At 39.4% G+C, this 18538-nt stretch overlaps 1 protein-coding gene across 1 annotated transcript; it reads left to right on the top strand.

Annotated features, from left to right (window-relative positions):
• The first annotated feature begins 9146 nt into the window (after window positions 1-9146).
• LOC132525293 (olfactory receptor 51H1-like) lies at window positions 9147-10099 on the top strand. Its single transcript, XM_060157831.1, is given in 2 exon segments — window positions 9147-9693; window positions 9696-10099. Coding segments are annotated over 2 exon segments (951 nt in total).
• The last annotated feature ends 8439 nt before the right edge of the window (window positions 10100-18538 follow it).

Genomic DNA, 18538 nt, shown 5'->3' with positions numbered 1-18538 from the left:
TGTACAACACAGGGAATATAGACAATGTTTTGTAATAACTGTAAATGGAAAGTAACCTTTAAAAATTGTATAAGAAATAAAACTAAATTTAAAAAAAGAGGCGTCAGGACATCCTGCAGTGTAGCCTGACACCTCTACATTGTCTTCTTTTCATGCTAGACAGAAAGGAAGAGAGGATGGCTTTTCTACAAAATAACTGACCAACTTTCTTAAGACTCTCAAGGTCATGAAAACCAAGGAAAAATTGAGAAACCATCACAGACCAGAAGAGACTAAGGAGACATGATAACTAATTGGGATATAGTACCTACATTGAATCCTGGAACAGACAGAAAACAGACACTAGTGAGAAAACTGGTGAAATCCAAATAAAATCTGAACTTTAGTTGATAGTAATGTACCAATATTAGTCCCTTAGTTTTGACAAATGTACCATGTTTATGTATCATGTTAACATTAAGAAAACTGGGTGAAGGGTATACAGAAATTCTCTACACTATCTTTTTAACTTTTCCACAAATCTAAATTTATCCCAAGATAAAAAGTTTATTTTAAAAGAGCCAAAACTCTGACTCTGAGTGGTGGAGGAAGTATGGCATATGGATGGACAATGCAGAAGAGTCCAGGCAGATTACTGAAGCCTGTTCTCAATTTCCTATTGGAAAGGAAAAGGGAGTATGTATGGAGCTTATATGATGTGTCAAGTTCCTTTCTGAGTGCCTTTCTATTGTAATATAATTCTAACCACGATCCCATGAAATAATTATTATTCCTGGTTTACAAGTGAACCATGAAAGGTTCAGTCAGGGAGTTAAAGTCATTTGCTCATTATCACACAGTTGATGAGTGACAGAGCCAGAAATAGATCGCAGCTTTTCTACATCATGCTTGATGTATGACCCCTGAGGGTATTAACAGGTGAGCGATGTTGCTTCATCATTATAACTGTTTTCAACCACCTACATTCCCTAGGTACAGGCATAAAGTTAGATAGAAAACTTTTCTCCTTTCCAGCACACTCTCCACCTTTAAAGCACTTACACATGTCTCTTCGGTTACATGCCTGATTTCTCATTCTCTCTAGAAATGGAAATTCCTTGCAGCCTCTGTTACCGCAGGAGGACAGACTATGTCCCAGTCTCTAACTATTACCGACCAGGGTTCTTGGCCTTCCCCAGGCAATAGAAATTGACTAGAGGCCAGACAAGAAATTCAAGCAAGGCTTTATTGGGGCCCCTGCTGCAGCAGCGGGGAGTAAAAACAAACAACAGGTTCCCTTGCTTGCTGCCTGAAGTGGGGGGCACATTTGTTCCTTATATGGGGTGAGGGTAGGGGTGTGTGCAGGGGTCGTGCCAGAGGGGTGACTTAGGTGTTTTGCCCACTGCTTAGGTGGTGTGTGCAGGGGGCATGCTCAGTACCCTGCTTTTGCTCCCGACTCCCTGTTTTTGCTCCAGGCTCTGCAAAAGTGGCAGTTGGGTTTTTTTGGTCTCTTTGTAACTTTTGGGTCCAGAATTTGCCCAATCTGGGCATGCACGCAGTTATTTTTAGTTCCGTACAGTTTCTTTGTATTTTGTTGCTTGAGGAGAGGTGTGTCCAGGTGCAAGCACTGTAGCACTGCAGCAAAGGGCCCCAGGTCTCAGCCTGTCTCAGAACCATCCTCTTAGGCCCCACCTGCCTCCATTTATCGCTGGGCTACTTAGGGGCTGGCTCTTTGGGAAGGAGCAGGTGTACTGTAGTCTCCTCTGGCGGCCCCTCTGCGAAATCATCAGGATGTACTGCTTGATGCTCCCTTCCAAGTCCCATGGCTGCCTGGCCCAGCACTCAGGGGGTTCAGGAAGTTCAACTATGAAAATCTCTTGGCTTTGCACACAGATCTCAGCAGACCTGTTACTTCCCTACCTCCATCAGGAGGTTTAGAAAGTACTGGTCTTTATTGACACAGCAGAAAATGCTTTTCACAAACACCGGTTCAGATGAGAGGAGACACAAGCTCTGGAGCCATGGTGAGTGCCGGGACCGGGGTGTCAGAGCTGGGGCCTGGGGTGAGGGCACTGAGCCTGGAGGCTTTGCGCCACTGCCCTACACCAGCATTTCTTCCTCTGGGCAGCACTAAATGGTCTCTGCTCAGGGCAGGCAACTACCCTCCAGGTCTTCCCATAACCTGAGAGGTGAGAGTTACCTCAAGGCCTTTGCCATCCTCCTTTTAATAACATAATGGGCTTGGGTGGGCATCGGTAGTGAGTTCTTATCACATCAACGTCCTTTCTGAGCTTGACAGTTCCTTGTTGAGAAACATGGTCACCTCATGATAAAAGGAAACACTGAACCTTCTCAGTCCTCAACCAACTAGCCAAACTGACGCTACAAGCTCCAGATTCCCCAGATTCACCTGCAGGGGCTGCTCCTTGCACAGGCTTAAACTGACAGGTTTCCTGCAGCCTACTGTGGGTCTTCTGATTATGGGGCAAAGATAGTCATAAATGATAGACTCTGCCTTAATTTGGGGTCGAGCTGCGTGAGCAAACCTCCCCTTAGGCAGCATATTCTGACAAGTTTGAGCAGGCATAGAGGGCTCACTTTCTAGCTCATCCTTAGCTAACTCAAGGTGAGAAGGCTAGTAGCTATGTAACAGCTGATCAGAGTTAACGTTCATTAAGGGATTAGGAATTCTTGGTGACCTTATTTAACCTCAGCACAACTCAGTGCGAGAAATTTCTCTTTTACAGCTGAGAACCTTAGGACAGAGAAGTGTTAAGAAATTTGCCCATGGTCATATAGTTAATCAGTAGTAAAGCCAGGATTTAAACTCAGGCGGTCTGGGTCTGGAGCACGTACTTCTACTATGTACTGCCTACCCTGGATGAGATATATGTAAGATGCCAACCTATCCCAGCCTCTGGAATGCTAATGTGACGAGACTCACGATTTTAATAGAACATCCATTATTCATGCTATTTAAGACATTCAAGGAAGTTAAAGAGATATCACATTTACAGACATATCAGACATCCTTAGCAGATTTATCTTTGTTAATCCTGGAGGGAGACTCATAGAAGGCTGTTACAATGTCTTCACAGGTACTGGTGATTTACACAAACAAGCCTCTAAACCAGATTGATTCTACCTATTTACCTACTTACCTATCTACCATTTTAACTTAAATATTATTCAGTACTAGAGACATTCTTGATCCATTCCAGACCCTGGCATCTCTTCCTAAATAACCAGGCTTCACCAGTTAAATCTAATCAAGGATTTTGGTTGACAGCTTTTGAAATGAGGCAACACTTATATAGTCAGATTTGAAGGGGGTCTCCTGTTAAAAAACATTTAAAGAGATCAAGTAAAGAAAAGAATTTTTAAAAGACTGATGGGATCAGATTTATTTAATAATCATGATTTTTTTTTGTATATGGATCCCAACTCTGTAAACAAACTAAGACTTTTAGAAGAATTCCAGTTTTATTCCTTTACTCAGATTTCACTGAAATTTCATTGATAGCTTTCAGGATTTAAGTCTTAAAGTAGCGGCCTCTGAGCATCTCTTAGTTTATATGTAGTGTGGGGTGGACATCTCTCCACACATTCCTTCTGCAGCCCTAGAACATAATAAAGCTTAACACTTCTAGAAAGCAGCAGGACATGGAGGGGGTCCGAGTTGTTTCTGAGGAGCTGGAGCCCCTGCAGACAGGTAGTGGCTTCCCAGTTACAGGTGCCCGACCTAGACAGGTTTGTGCTAAGCTCATTTCCGAGCAGAGAAGTATTAGAGCTAATCTTGGCTAAAGTACAACAGTATCAAGGGCTTGGGGAAGACTTGGATCCCCGTCTTCTGATAGTTTTTGCTAGGCTAGGACTGCAGTCTCAGGGCCTATTTTTCTGTAACCTCCCTTTTGGCTCTAGGCCTGGGGCTTCTTCAGTCCCAGGACTCAGCTGGCAAATCCAGAGGCTTAAAGCCTTACATCCCCTTGGGCATTAGTTACCATAGGACTCTTCTTGTGGGAAGAGGGTCTCCAACTTTCTCTAAGCTGGGTCATTTCTTTTTGGTGGCTCATAATTTGGCCTTGAACCATCTGGGGACAGACTTCCTTGATTAGATAAATATAATCTTTGCACTATTCCTGGTCTTCTGGAACCTGGATGAGTAAAATGGTGGAGGGGCGGAGAGTGTAGTTTAATTTTTTTTTCACTCATCCTTGAAAGGGTCTGCTATGCATTGATTCTCTCTCTCCATCCCTTTCTTTCTTTCATTGTTTCCTCCCGCAGGTAGTTTTATCGCGTTTTTCTTTTGCTTTCTCAGGAGATTACTTCTTTGAGGAGGACATGCTTCTTCCTAAGCCATAAGCCTGTAACTAAACTCATGCAGTGTGCAATACAGAAATTGTCAGTATGCACGTGGGCCCCTTATAGTCTTAGAACTTCAAGGATTGATGCATAGAAGCAGTCAGGGAGGAGGTAGGAGTGGTAAATGAGATCTTATAAATCTGTAATCCTATTTCATCTTCTTTGGGGATGAGAATTTGCAGCTTTCATAATAATAGCCATCATAGCTATCAGACAGAGGCAGCATAACACAGTGCTTAAGAATGTAGGCTCTGAAGTTACAGCACAGGGAACTTGACTCAATATTCTGTAATAACCTAAATGGGAAAATAATTTGAAAAGGAATAGTATATGTATATGTATAGCTGAATCACTTTGCTGTACACCTGAAACTAATACAGCATTGTAAATCAACTATGCTCCAATATAAAATAAAAATTAAAATAAATAGAAATTAGAGGGAAAAAAAGAATGTGGGATCTGGAATCCGACTGCTTAGATTTAAACCCTGGCTCATCCACTTTCTTACTTCATGATTTTAGACGAGTTATTCAACCACTTGGTGCCTCAGTTTTCCTATATGCAGAATGGGAATGGAAATGGTTCCTACCTCATAAGGCAGTAAATACTTGATAAATATCAAGCATTATTATTTTTAAGCGCTTATTATGTGCCAGGCACTATGCTAAGTGCTTTGCATGTATTCTCAATCTCTATATTGATTTCAAGAGACAAATATTATTTTCAAAGATTTTAGAGAGGAGAGTGCTGAGGGATGGACAGATGCATGAGCTTTGGAGTCAAATGGGACGTTCTTGAAACCAGTCTCTTCTGCTTCCTCTTAATGGGGTCACTGACAGGTTTCCTCATCTCTGAGGCTCTATTGCCTCATCTACGGAAAGGGGATGACGCCACTCACAGGCTTTGTTTTTTTTCTTTTTAAACATCTTTATTGGGGTATAATTGCTTTACAATGGCGTGTTAGTTTCTGCTTTATAACAAAGTGAATCAGTTATACATATACGTATGTTCCCATATCTCTTCCCTCTTGCGTCTCCCTCCCACCCTCCCTATCCCACCCCTCCAGGCGGTCACAAAGCACTGAGCTGATCTCCCTATGCTATGCGGCTCTCACAGGCTTTGGAAGGAGGTGGACGTCATGAGATAAGGGGCGTGAAAATCCTAGGTGTCTCTGCTTATTGTTACATTTTAATAAATGCCTACTGTGTGCTAAACAGTTTACAGTCTTTCCCATGTTCACAACCACTCTGTGAAGTCAATGTTATTGTTCTTTTTTTTTTTTTAACATGATAAGCGCACAACTTTTTGTTGAACTCCTTGTCACCCTGCAGCATTAGAACAGGGAGAGGAGAATGCAGCCTCCCTTGTATCACACACTGCTGAATTCTTGGGTGCAGGTGCGCTGTGCAAGGTAAATTGGCCATTGCATTCAGACGATGAGCCACAACCTGTGTGGGAAGGTTGGAAGAACCAGGAGTGATGGAAGCAGAGAGGCCTGGCTGGACTGGTTTGAAGGCCACTTCTCTTAGCATATGACTTCACTCTGGTCTCAAACCTCTGCATCTGCTTTAAAGGGAGATGGGGTTGGAGGGAGGGGACAGAAAAACTGGCCTTTAAATTATCCTGAGGACAAAGGATCTAATAACCACAAAGCGCCAGAATTGCTTTTTCTTCTATGAAGCAGTTAAGCGAGTAGCCTTTGTCTTTAGGCCAGCTTGGATTTAAATCCTGGATCTATCACCTAACATCACAACCTTGGGGAAGTTACTTAGCCTCTCTGAGACCCAATTTCTTCATCAGAAAATGGGAAAATATACCACAGGGTCAGAGGATTAAGTAAGCATAGGTGTAGAGAGCATTTATAAAAGACAAATGTGTTTTTTTTCTGACTCTTACTATTATTTAGTAAAAAAAAATAAACTTAGGACCCTGAAGAAGTGTCAGAAAGCAAGAGACCTGGCAAAAAGGGGAAAAAATAGGGTAAGGCAAGGTGTATTTAACCCCAGCACAGTGATGCAGGGATCTCTAGGGACCACAGAGAAAGAGGATGTCCAAGTTGCTTGAGAAGGTCCAAATGCTTGAGAAGGCCGTTCTATTTTTCAGGCGGGATTGTGGGCACTTGGGTGTCATTTTACTCTGCTGTGGACAGAAGCTTTGTGCAAAACTATATGATGCCATATGGAATGACAGTCCATGAAAACATTGCTCGCAGGTGGGCCTCAAGCTGCTATTTTTGTATGGGTTAAGTTGCATCTGGAGAAAAAGCCTTTCTGTTTGGGCTCCGGCCTATCAGGTAATGTATGTCTTGCCTGACGGTTTGGGAAATGTTTCAGAGCTTTCTGATAGCACGTGGCCTTGAGAATCAGGGCTGAGCTGAGATCAGGATCATTCACTCTGGCTTAACAGCAAGTTATTCAGCCTGAGACTCGGCTCTTTACTGTGAAGATGGTAGGGAACATCCTTACTCAGTGTCTGAACATAGTCAAGAGATGATAGCAATTACTCTTACTATCATTGCGAATAATCATCATCAGAAACCAGTTGGTGGAATCGCACATGCTCATAGTGGAACAAATAAGCACATTCCTTTAGGGGACTCCTGCTTTACGTGAGCTTTCATTGCTATATGCTGTTTCCTGGCACAGTTCTTGACACATAATGGAAAGTCAGTTTAGTAAGACGGTGATTGTAAAACGTAAATCAAACCATCTATTCATTCCTTCAATAAATAGACATAAAGTTGAGTGGAGGGAGGCAGACAGGAAAGAGTATATATATAGATAATGCATGACATATACAGGCAAAATCAGGATAGTGTTTATCATTGAGAGGATGGCGTGACTGGAAGGGGTAACAAGGGAAGTCTGGGAGGCTGACAATATTCTGTTTCTTGATCTGGGTGCTTGTTACGTGGGTGTGCTCACTTTGAGGAAATTCATCAAGTTTTACATTTAGGAGATGTAGGCTTTTCTATGTGTATTCTATATTTCAACAAAAAAAGACATTTTAAGAATTATCAACTATGGTAAGTTTGATGAGTAGAATGATAGCTTATGAGTAGCATTTATAAGACTTAGGGGAGAGGTGACTGTATAGGCTACAGATGTCAGATGAACAAGGTCCTTCCTCTTCTGGACCCAGTATAAAGATCTTACTTAGACCTGATCCTGAAGCATCAGGGACCAGTGAGGACCATTAAAGTTATGGTAGGAGATATATTCCTGAAGCAAATATGATCACTGTGTTTCCTCCCCAGGCGCATACTCATTTCCATGTCCATGCTTGCCTTTTCTTCAGTATTCTGGTCATGATTCAAATGGAAATTTAGAAGGTGAATCAGAATACAGAAAGACTGAAGAAAGTGGGATAGTTAGGAGGCTGTTATAATAGTAAGGGAAATGATGGTGATTTGGGCTAGATTATTTTCATTGGGATCTGAAAGGAGGGGATAGTTCAAAGTTGACTTGGGGAACGTATTACAGAGTGTTTTGTTTGTTTTGTTTTCCTGGAGTTTTCATGGATAACAGGAAAGGGAGGAAGGCTCAACAGGTCTTAGAGGGTGAACTCGGGGGAAAGGGGCATTATAATTTGTGGTTCTGCTGGACGTTCAGTTTACAATGCACACCAATGTGAAGATACTTAATAGACAAATGGAGACAAATGTTCCCATTGCAGAGGAAAGAAGTTGGGGAGGCTTTGCAGCCCAAAAGTGTTATGTGAAGTAATGGGAATATATGAGCTTACACACTACACTCTGGGCTCCTTGCTAAATATTATTAACCCTGGGGTTCTGGAAACTCATGATTCTCTGCCTGGCTCTGTAGGTGATGCCCCTCAAGACCTGTCAGCTTCACCCTCCAGCCCCCAACTCTGGAGAACTTCAAAGCACTTGGTGCTGTCATAACAGCTTTTATGATAAGAGGGATGAAAAAAAAGATATTTAAGAGAAATGTGCCTTCTAATTAAGCCCATGGCTATAGGACTGTCTCAAAGGCACGGTCAGAAGAAAATGTACAAGTTTAAGCAGCCAGTGAGGTGGAGGTGGGATTGGGTAAGAAGGAGTTTAAAAAAGTGAATTCATCTCAGTTCCCATCTTGTTTACCAGATTTAGCTTCAAAGAACTATTGAATACTTCCTCTAGGCCAACCCACCTTCACGGGAGATAAATTTGTCACTATTGAGCACACTGGATAGAACCTTTGCGCTCCAAAGGCTTTTCCAGAAAAGAAACACAGAAAATGTTGGTTCTTTAACAGCGCCAGAGGAAAAAACAACCGGCCTCCTCAGAGGGTGGTTTTGAAAATACATCATTTGTTTGAATGTGTCTTTTGTTAACAGGTAGGTCACACTATGGAAAACCTGTCTCTAAGAATAAATAGAAATGGAGTCTAAACTACTTGTTCCTAACATCATACTAAATTTAAACAGAAAATTATTCTCCCTTCTTCATTATTTATTTTGAGAATGCAGTCTGGAGATAGGCTTTTGGGTATAGCTTAAGTGAGAAAGGAGGTTGTTTATTTAGGTCAAAGAGAGAATAGATACTGAGAGGCTAAGGCAATAAGCAGAGATTAGCTCATAAAATTTATTCAATATCACTTTATTCAAGGAGAAGATTAAATTATACAGAAAATGGAGGGAATGGAGCTCCTCAGAGGAATGAGTTTTCTCTCATGGCATGAGAAATGGTGACGGGGCAACTCTTCCTTTCCAGCCCTTAGTACTTGGTAGGGACTTTATAAGTGATGATCAAGTGAATGAATGCTTCTTACATATAGGGTGGACAATTCCCTCCTGGAATCACTATGGTTTCCTGCAACACCAGCACTTCTGGTTATTCTACCTTCTTCCTCACTGGCTTCCCAGGTCTGGGAGCATCTCATCATTGGGTTTCCATCCCCATCAACCTCATCTGTGTGGTTTCCATCCTGGGTAACAGTATCATCCTCTTCCTGATCTGCACAGATCCAGCCTTACACAAACCCATGTACATCTTCCTGTCCATGCTGGCAGCCTCTAATCTGGGCCTCTGGGCCTCCATCTTCCCCACCATGGTGCAGCTCTTCTGGCTGGGTGTTGGTGAGCTGCCCTTCAATCTTTGTGCGGCACAGATGTTCTTCATCCACACGTTCACCTATGTGGAATTTGGTGTGCTGCTGGCCATGGCCTTTGATCACTTTGTTGCCAGCCGGGACCCTCTGCACTGTGCCTCAGTTCTTACCCACTCGGCCATGGCCAAAGTGGGGCCTGCCATCGTGGTGAGGGCCATCCTGCTCAATCTCCCAGGACCCATCCTCCTGCAGTGTCTGCTCTTTCCCCAGATCAGTGTACCCTCTCACTGTTACTGCCTTCACGTGACCTTGTGGGTTTGGCCTGCTCAGAAACTCAGGTCAACAGCCTGGTTGGCCTGGTCTCCATCCTCCTCTCTTTGGGCTTTGACTCTTCCCTCATCATACTCTCCTATGCCCTGATCCTACGGACTGTGCTGAGCATTGCATCACCTGGGAAACGACTAAAGGCACTCAACACGTGTGTCTCACACCTCTGCATTGTTCTCATCTTTCACTCGCCCAAACTGGGGCTGTCTGTGTTGCACCGAGTAGAGAAGCACAGCTACCCTGCTCTGGCAGTGCTTATGGCCAACCTGCACTTCTTGGTTCCGCCCTTCATGAACCCCATTGTCTACTGCATCAAGTCTAAGCAGATCCGTCAGGGCCTCCTAAAGCGCTTCCAGCAGAAAAGGGTTGATGTATCATAGAGCAGCAGAAGGACACAGCGGCACACAACCCCTGTGGGTCAACCTGGATCTTGGGGGAGGATTAGTGGTGGAGTTAACTTTTGAGGTTTCTGAATGTTTCAGATCTTACCACTGAGCCTTTTGTGGGGCAGCATTACAGTTTTGGGGGACTGAGATCATTGGAAAGCATATAGAAGTATCATCTTGGTAATCCTCTTGTTGCACTGATCAGAGTTGAACTCTTTCATACTCATATATACTGTAACATCTCCTTGCCTAGGGGACTCACTGAGAGGATGTGTGTGCGTATCTATTCATGCAGGCACTTCTATCCTTTTCCCCACTGGATTTTACCCCAACCCATTTCATTTCAAACCTAAGGAAGAACTATATTTCTATTCTATTATGTATAATAAGAATATTATGTGTAAGTAAGCTATATTCACCTTAATACTAGCCCTCTTCTCCCACATTTAATATTAACCAGCTCATATACCAAGAAATAGAAAAGGGGAGTTGTTGGTGGGAAACACGTAGGATAATACTGTACCTGCTGAGTTCACTTAGCACCTATTTACACCTTAGGGCGTGGCAGTTTTCTTTTGGTTCTCTTCATGTGTGTCTCTGCTTTGAGCTAGAGAGAAAGTTTGGTGTTGCCAAGCCCAGGAAAGCTTCTCACTGTCCACTTAGATTTTCTTATGATTAAGTATTGATATTTGAAATTATGGTTAGGGCCACATTCTGAGCCTGCATTAGAGCTCACATGAGGAAAAAGTCCACATTTGTTGCTAGATTCCATCGTTTTTTTAAGAAAGAATTTCACCTAGGATTTACAAAATGTCTGTCTCTAAAACTGCCAACCCTATCAGGTATGATTAATAAAGATTTAAATATTAATTTTCACATTCTAATAATGTGATATATAATAATTAATTAAAATATTTAAATTAATTAATTAAAATTAAGTAATTAATTAAAATTAAGTAATAAATATTTTAAAAATTAAAATAATTAATTAAAATATTAATTTTCATATGTCACTACTTAGTAACTGCATGATGGGTGAGCCATTCCCACGCATGAGACAATGAAAGGAATTCCTTCAGCATTAACAGCTCCTATCTTTCAGGGCTTTATTATTTTTTTGCTTCCTTCCTGAGGGGAGTTCTTTTTATTGATTCATTTTTTTTAAAAAGCCAGTTTATTGAGGTATGATTGGCATATTAAAAGCTGTGCATATTTAGTGTATACAACTTGATGGGTTTGGCGATAAGAGGTCTACCGTACAGCATAGTCCCTGTCGTTAACAATACTATATTGTATCTTAAAAATTTTCTAAGAAGGTAGATCTTGTGTTCCTATCAAATATAAAACTAATAATAAATAAAAAAGGCAAGAGGAAACTTTTGGAGGTGATGGATATGTTTATGGCATAGATTGGGGTGATAGTTTCACAGAGCCCTTAATTTTATTGGTGTCATCTACTTGACATTTTTGAGATGTGAACCCTATCATTCTGACTGAACACTTATATCACAGGAGGCTGGGTAGGTTTGCAGCCATGTACACTTTAGCCATTTGCCTTATTTATTTATTTAATTGAAATATAGTTGATTTACAATGTGGTTGTTTCTGGTGTCCAGCAAAGTGATTCATTTATACACACACACACATATATATTCTATTTCATATTCTTTTCCATTAAAGTTTATCACAAGATATTGAATATAGTTCCATGTTCTATATAGTAGGACTTTTAAAAAAAATCTATTTTATATATAGTAGTTTGTATCTGCTAATCCCAAACTCCTAATTTATCCCTCCTCCCATTCCCCTTTGGTAACCATAAGCTTGTTTGCTATGTCTGTGAGTCTGTTTCTGTTTTGTAAATAAGTTCATTTGTATCATATTTTTAGATTACACATATAAGTGATATCATATGATATTTATCTTTGAATTACTTCACTTAGTATGATAATTTCTAGGTCCATTCATGTTGCTGCAAATGACATTATTTCATTCCTTTTAATGGCTGAATAGTATTCCATTGTGTGTGTGTGTGTGTGTGTATCTGTATATTACATCTTTATTCATTCATCTGTCAATGGACATTTAGGTTGATTCCATATCTTGGCTATTGTAAATAGTGCTACTATGAGCATAGGGGTACATATACCTTTTTGAATTATACTTTTGTCTGGGTATATGCCCAGGAGTGGGATTGCTGGATCATATGGCAACTTTTTAGATTTTTAAGGAATGTTTGCACTATTCCCCATAGTGGCTATACCAGTTTATATTCCCACCAACAGTGTAGGAGGGTTCCTTTTTCTCTACATCCTCTCCAGCATTTAACATTTGTAGACTTTTTGGTGATAGCCATTCTGACTGGTGTGAGGTGACACCTCATTGTAGTTTCGATTTCATTTCTCTAATAATTAGCTATGTTGAGCATTTTTTCATGTGCCTCTTATTGGCCATCCATATTCTTTGGAGAGATGTCTGTTTATGTCTTCTGCCCAGTTTTTGGATTGGGTTGTTTGGTTTTTTTCGATATTGAGCTGTATGAGCTATTTGTTTATTTCGGAAATTAAAACATTTTTCGTTGCGTTGTTTGCACATACCTTCTTCCATTCCATAGACTGTCTTTCTGTTTTCTTTATGGTTTCCTTTGCTGTGCAAAAGCTCATAAGTTTGATTAGGTTTCATTTGTTTATTTTTACTTTTATTTCTATTGCCTTGGGAGACTGACTGAAGAAAACATTGCTACAATTTATTTCAGAGAAAGTTTTGCCTATATTCTCTTCTAGGAGTTTTATGGTGTCATGTCTTATATTTAAGTCTTTAAGCCATTTTGAGTTTATTTTTGTGTATGGTGTGAGTTAGTGTTCTGAACTTCATTGATTTGCATGTAGCTGTCCAGCTTTCCCAACACCATTTGCAGAAGAGACTGTCTTTTCTCCACTGTATATTCTTGCTCCTTTGTTGAAGATGTATTGATCGTAAGTGTGTTGGCTTTCTGTTCTGTTCCACTGATCTATATGTCTATTTTTGTGCCAGTACCACACTGTTTTGATTACTGTTGCTTTGTGGTATTGTCTGAAGTCTGAGAGTGTTATGCCTCCAGCTTTGTTCTTTTCCCTCAGGATTGCTTTGGTAAGTCTGGGTCTTTTATGGTTTCACATAAATTTTAGGATTATTTGCTCTAGTTTGGTGAAAAATGTCATGGGTAATTTGATGGGGATCACATGAAATCTGTAGCTTGCTTTGGGTAGTATGGCCATTTTAACAATATTAATTCTTCTAATCCAAGAGCATGGGATATCTTTCCATTTTTAAAATCACCTTCAATTTCTTTTATCAATGTTTTTTCATTCTTAGCATACAAATCTTTAACCTCCTTGGTCAGGTTTGTTCCTACATATTTTTTTTTTGATGTGATTGTAAAAGAGATTTTTTTTAACTTTCCCTTTCTGATATTTCATTGTTAGTGTAAAGAAATGTGACAGATTTCTGTTTGTTAATCTTGCATCCTGCTACTTTGCTGAATTCGTTTGTCAGTTCTAGTGGTTTTTGTGTGGAGTCTTTAGGGTTTTCTATATATAGTATCATGTCATCTGCATATAATGACAATTTCACCTCTTCCCTTCCAGTTTGGATCCCTTTTACTTCTTTTCCCTGTCTGATTGATGTGGCTAGGTCTTCTAGTACTATGTTGAATAACAGAGGTGAGAGTGGGCATCCTTGTCTTTTTCCAGATTTTAGAAGGAAGGCTTTCAGTATTTCACCATTGAGTATTATGTTGGTGGTGGATTTGTTATAAGTAGCTTTTATCATGCTGCAGTATATTCCTTCTATACACACTTTGGTGAGAGTTTTTTTTATCATGAATGGATGTTAAATTTTATGAAATGCTTTTTCTGTATCTAATTGAGATGATCATGTGGTTTCTGTCTTTTGTTGGTGTGGTATGTATCACATTGATTGATTTGCATATGTTGAATCATCCTTGTCACCCAGGGATGAATCCAACTTGGTTGTGGTGTATGATCCTTTTTATGTGTTGTTGGACTCAGTTTGCTAATATTTTATTGAGAATTTTTGCATCTATATTCATAAAGATATTGGCCTTTTATTTTTTGGTAGTGTCTTTGTTTGGTTTTGGTCATGGTGGCTTCATAGAATGACATTGGGAGTGTTCTCTCCTCTTCAATCTTTTGGAAGAGTTTGAGCAGGATTGGTTTAAGTTCTTTGTATATTTGGTAGAATTCCCCAGTTAAACCATCCAGTCTTAATCTTTTGTTTGCAGGGAGTTTTTTTTTTCCTTCTAAAATTACAGATTCAATTTTACCTCTAGCGATTGGTCTGTTCAAATTATCTATTTCTTCTTGATTCAGTTTTGGTGGGCTACATGTTTCTAGAAACTTGTCCATTTCTTCTAGGTTGTCCGGTTTGTTGGCATATAATTGTTCATGGTGTACTCTTATAATTTTTTGTAGTTCTGTGGTAGTGGTTGTTATTTCTCCTCCTTCATTTCTTATTTTGTTTATTTGGGTCCTCTGTCTTTTCTTCTTGGTGAGCCTGGCCAGAGGTTTGTTGATATTTATCCTTTCAAGAAACCAGATCTTGGTTTGATTAATTTTTTCTATTTTTTTGGTCTAAAATCTTTGTTTTTATTTATATTCATTAAAAAAAATTTATTGAAGTGCAGCTGATTTACAATGTTGCATTAATTTCTTCTTTACAGTAAAGTGACTCAGTTATACACACACATATTTATGTATGTATACACATACATATATACATACATATATATATGTGTGTGTGTGTATATATATATATATATATATATATATTCTTTTTCATATTCTTTTCCATTTTGGTTTGTCAGAGAATATTGACTATAGTTCCCTGTGCTATACAGTATGACCTTGTTGTTTATCCATCCTGTATATATAACAGCTAGCCTCTGATAATTCCAAGCTCCCGTTCCTTTCCTCCCCTCCCCTCCACCTCCCTTGGCAACCACAAGTCTGTTCTCTATATCTGTGAATCTTTTTTTGTTTCATAGATGTGTTGATTTGTATTGTATTTTAGATTCCACATATAAGTGATATCATATGTTATTTGTCTTTCTCTTTCTGACTTACTTCACTTAGTATGATAAGCTCTAGGTCCATCCATGCTGCTGCAAATGGCATTATTTCATTCTTTTTGATGGCTGAGTAGTATTCCATTGTATATATACCACGTCATCTTTATCCATTCATCTGTTGATGGACATTTAGATTGTTTCCATATCTTGGCTATTGTAAATAGTGCTACTGTGAATATAGGGGTAAATGTGCCCTTTCGAATTATACTTTTCTCTGGATATATGCCCAGGAGTGGGATTGCTGGGTAATTGGCAACACTATTTTTAGTTTTTTGAGGAACGTCCATACTGTTTTCCATAGTGGCTGCACCAATTTACATTCCTGCCAACAGTGTAAGAGGGTTCCCTTTTCTCCAAACCCTCTCCAGCAATTGTTATTTGTAGACTTTTAAATGATGGCTATTCTGACTGGTGTGAGGTGGTACCTCATTTTAGTTTTGATTTGCATTTCTCTAATAATTAGCGATGATGAACATCTTTTCATGTGTTTGTTGGCCATCTGTATGTCTTCTTTGGAGAAATGTCTACTTAGGTCTTCTGCCCATTTTGTTGTTTGGGTTGTTTGTTTTGTTGTTGTTGAGTTATAAGAGCTGTTTATATATTTTGGAAATTAAGCCCTTGTCAGAGGCATTGTTTGAAAATATTCTCTCCCACTCCAGAGGTTGTCTTTTCATTTTGTTTATGGTTTCCTTTGCTGTGCAAATCTTGTAAGTTTGATTAGGTCCCATTTGTTTATTTTTGCTTTTATTTCTCTTGCCTTGGGGGACTGACCTAAGAAAACATTGGTATGATTTATGTCAGAGAATATTTTGCCTATGTTCTTTCCTAGCAGTTTATGATGGTATACCTTATGTTTAAATCTTTAGGCCAGTTTGAGTTTATTTTTGTGTATGATGTGAGGATGTGTTCTAAATTTACTGATGTACATGCAGCTGTCCAACTTTCCCAGCACCACTAACTAAAGAGACTGTCTTTTTCCCATTTTATATTCTTGCCTCCTATATCAAAGATTTTTTTTAAACATCTTTACAGGACTATAATTGCTTTACAACAGTGTGTTAGTTTCTGCTCTATAACAAAGTGAATCAGCTATACATATACATATATCCTCCCTATACATATCTCCCCATTCTTGTGTCTCCCTCCCACCCTCCCTATCCCACCCCTTTAGGTGGACACAAAGCACTGAGCTGATCTCCCTGTGCTATATGGCTGCTTCCCACTAGCTATCTACTTTACATTTGATAGTGTCTATATGTCCATGCCACTCTCTCACTTTGTCCAGATTACCCTTCACCCTCCCCATGTCCTCAAATCCATTGTCTATGTCTGTGTCTTTATTCCTGTCCTGCCCCTAGGTTCTTAAGAACCATTATTATTATTTTTTAGATTCCATATATATGTGGTAGCGTATGGTATTTGTTTTTCTCTTTCTGACTTACTTCACTCTGTATGACAGTCTCTAGGTCCATCTACCTCACTACAAACAACTCAGTTTCTTTTTATGGCTGAGTAATATTCCATTGTACATATGTGCTACATCTTCTTTATCCATTCATCTGTTGATGGACACTTATGTTGCTTCCATGTCCTGGCTATTGTAAATAATGCTGCAATGAACATTGTGGTACGTGACCCTTTTTGAATTATGGTTTTCTCAGGGTATATGCCCACTAGTGGGATTGCTTGTTTATGTGGTAGTTCCATTTTAAGTTTTTTAAGGAACCTCCATACTATTCTCCATAGTGGCTGTATCAATTTACATTCCCACCAACAGTGCAAGAAGGTTCCCTTTTCTCCACACCCTTTCCAGCATTTACTGTGTGTAGACATTTTGATGATGGCCATTCTGACTGGTGTGAGGTGATACCTCATTGTGGTTTTGATTTGCATTTCTCTAATGATTAGTGATGTTGAGCATCCTTTCATGTGTTTGTTGCCAATCAGTATATCTTCTTTGGAGAAATGTCTATTTAGATCTTCTACCCATTTTTGGATTGGGTTGTTTGCTTTTTTGATATTGAGCTGTGTGAGCTGCTTGTATATTTTGGATATTAATCCTTTGTCAGTTGCTTCATTTGCAAATATTTTCTCCCATTCTGAGGGTTGTCTTTTTGTCTTATTTATGGTTTCCTTTGCTATGCAAAAGTTTTTACATTTCATTAGGTCCTATTTGTTTATTTTTGTTTTTATCTCCCTTTCTCTAGGAGGTGGGTTAAAAAAGATTGTGCTGTGATTTATGTCATAGAGTGTTCTGCCTATGTTTTTCTCTGAGTTTTATAGTGTCTGGCCTTACATTTAGGTCTTTAATCCATTTTGAGTTTATTTTTGTGTATGGTGTTAGGGAGTGTTCTAATTTCATTCTTTTACATGTAGTTGTCCAGTTTTCCCAGGACCACTTATTGAAGAGGCTGTCTTTTCTCCATTGTATACTCTTGCCTCCTTTATCAAAGATAAGGTGACCATATGTGCAGGGGTTTATATCTGGGCTTTCTGTCCTGTTCCACTGATCTGTATTTCTGTTTTTGTGCCAGTACCATACTGTTTTGATTACTGTAACTTTGTAGTATAGTCTGATGTCTGGGAGCCCGATTCCTCCAGCTCCATTTTTCTTTCTCAAGATTGCTTTGGCTATTCGGGGTCTTTTGTGTTTCCATACAAATAGTGAAATTTTTTGTTCTAGTTCTGTGAAAAATGCCAGTGGTAGTTTGATAGGGATTGCATTGAATCTGTAGATTGCTTTGAGTAGTAGAGTCATTTTCGCAATGTTGATTCTTCCAATCCGAGAACATGGTATATCTCTCCATCTGTTTGTATCATCTTTAATTTCTTTCATCAGTGTCTTATAGTTTTCTGCATACAGGTCTTTGGTCTCCTTAGGTAGGTTTATTCCTAGGTATTTTATTCTTTTTGTTGCAATGGTAAATGGTAGTGTTTCCTTAATTTCTCTTTCAGATTTTTCATCATTAGTGTATGGAATGCAAGAGATTTCTGTGCATTAATTTTGAATCCTGCTACTTTACCAAATTCATTGATTAGCTCTAGTAGTTTTCTGGTGGCATCTTTAGGATTCTCTATGTATAGTATCATGTCATCTGCGAATACTGACAGCTTTACTTCTTCTTTTTCAATTTGGATTCCTTTTATTTCTTTTTCTTGTTTGATTGCTATGGCTAAAACTTCCAAAACTATGTTAATAATAGTGGTGAGAATGGGCATCCTTGTCTTGTTCCTGATCTTAGTGGAAATGGTTTCAGTTTTTCACCATTGAGAATGATGTTGGCTGTGAGTTTGTCATATATGGC

This window comes from Lagenorhynchus albirostris, chromosome 9, assembly GCF_949774975.1.
Source record: "Lagenorhynchus albirostris chromosome 9, mLagAlb1.1, whole genome shotgun sequence".
Lineage (NCBI taxonomy): Eukaryota > Metazoa > Chordata > Mammalia > Artiodactyla > Delphinidae > Lagenorhynchus > Lagenorhynchus albirostris.
The sequence above is the reverse complement of the archived record's forward strand: the minus strand, read 5'-3'. Positions and strand labels throughout refer to the sequence as shown.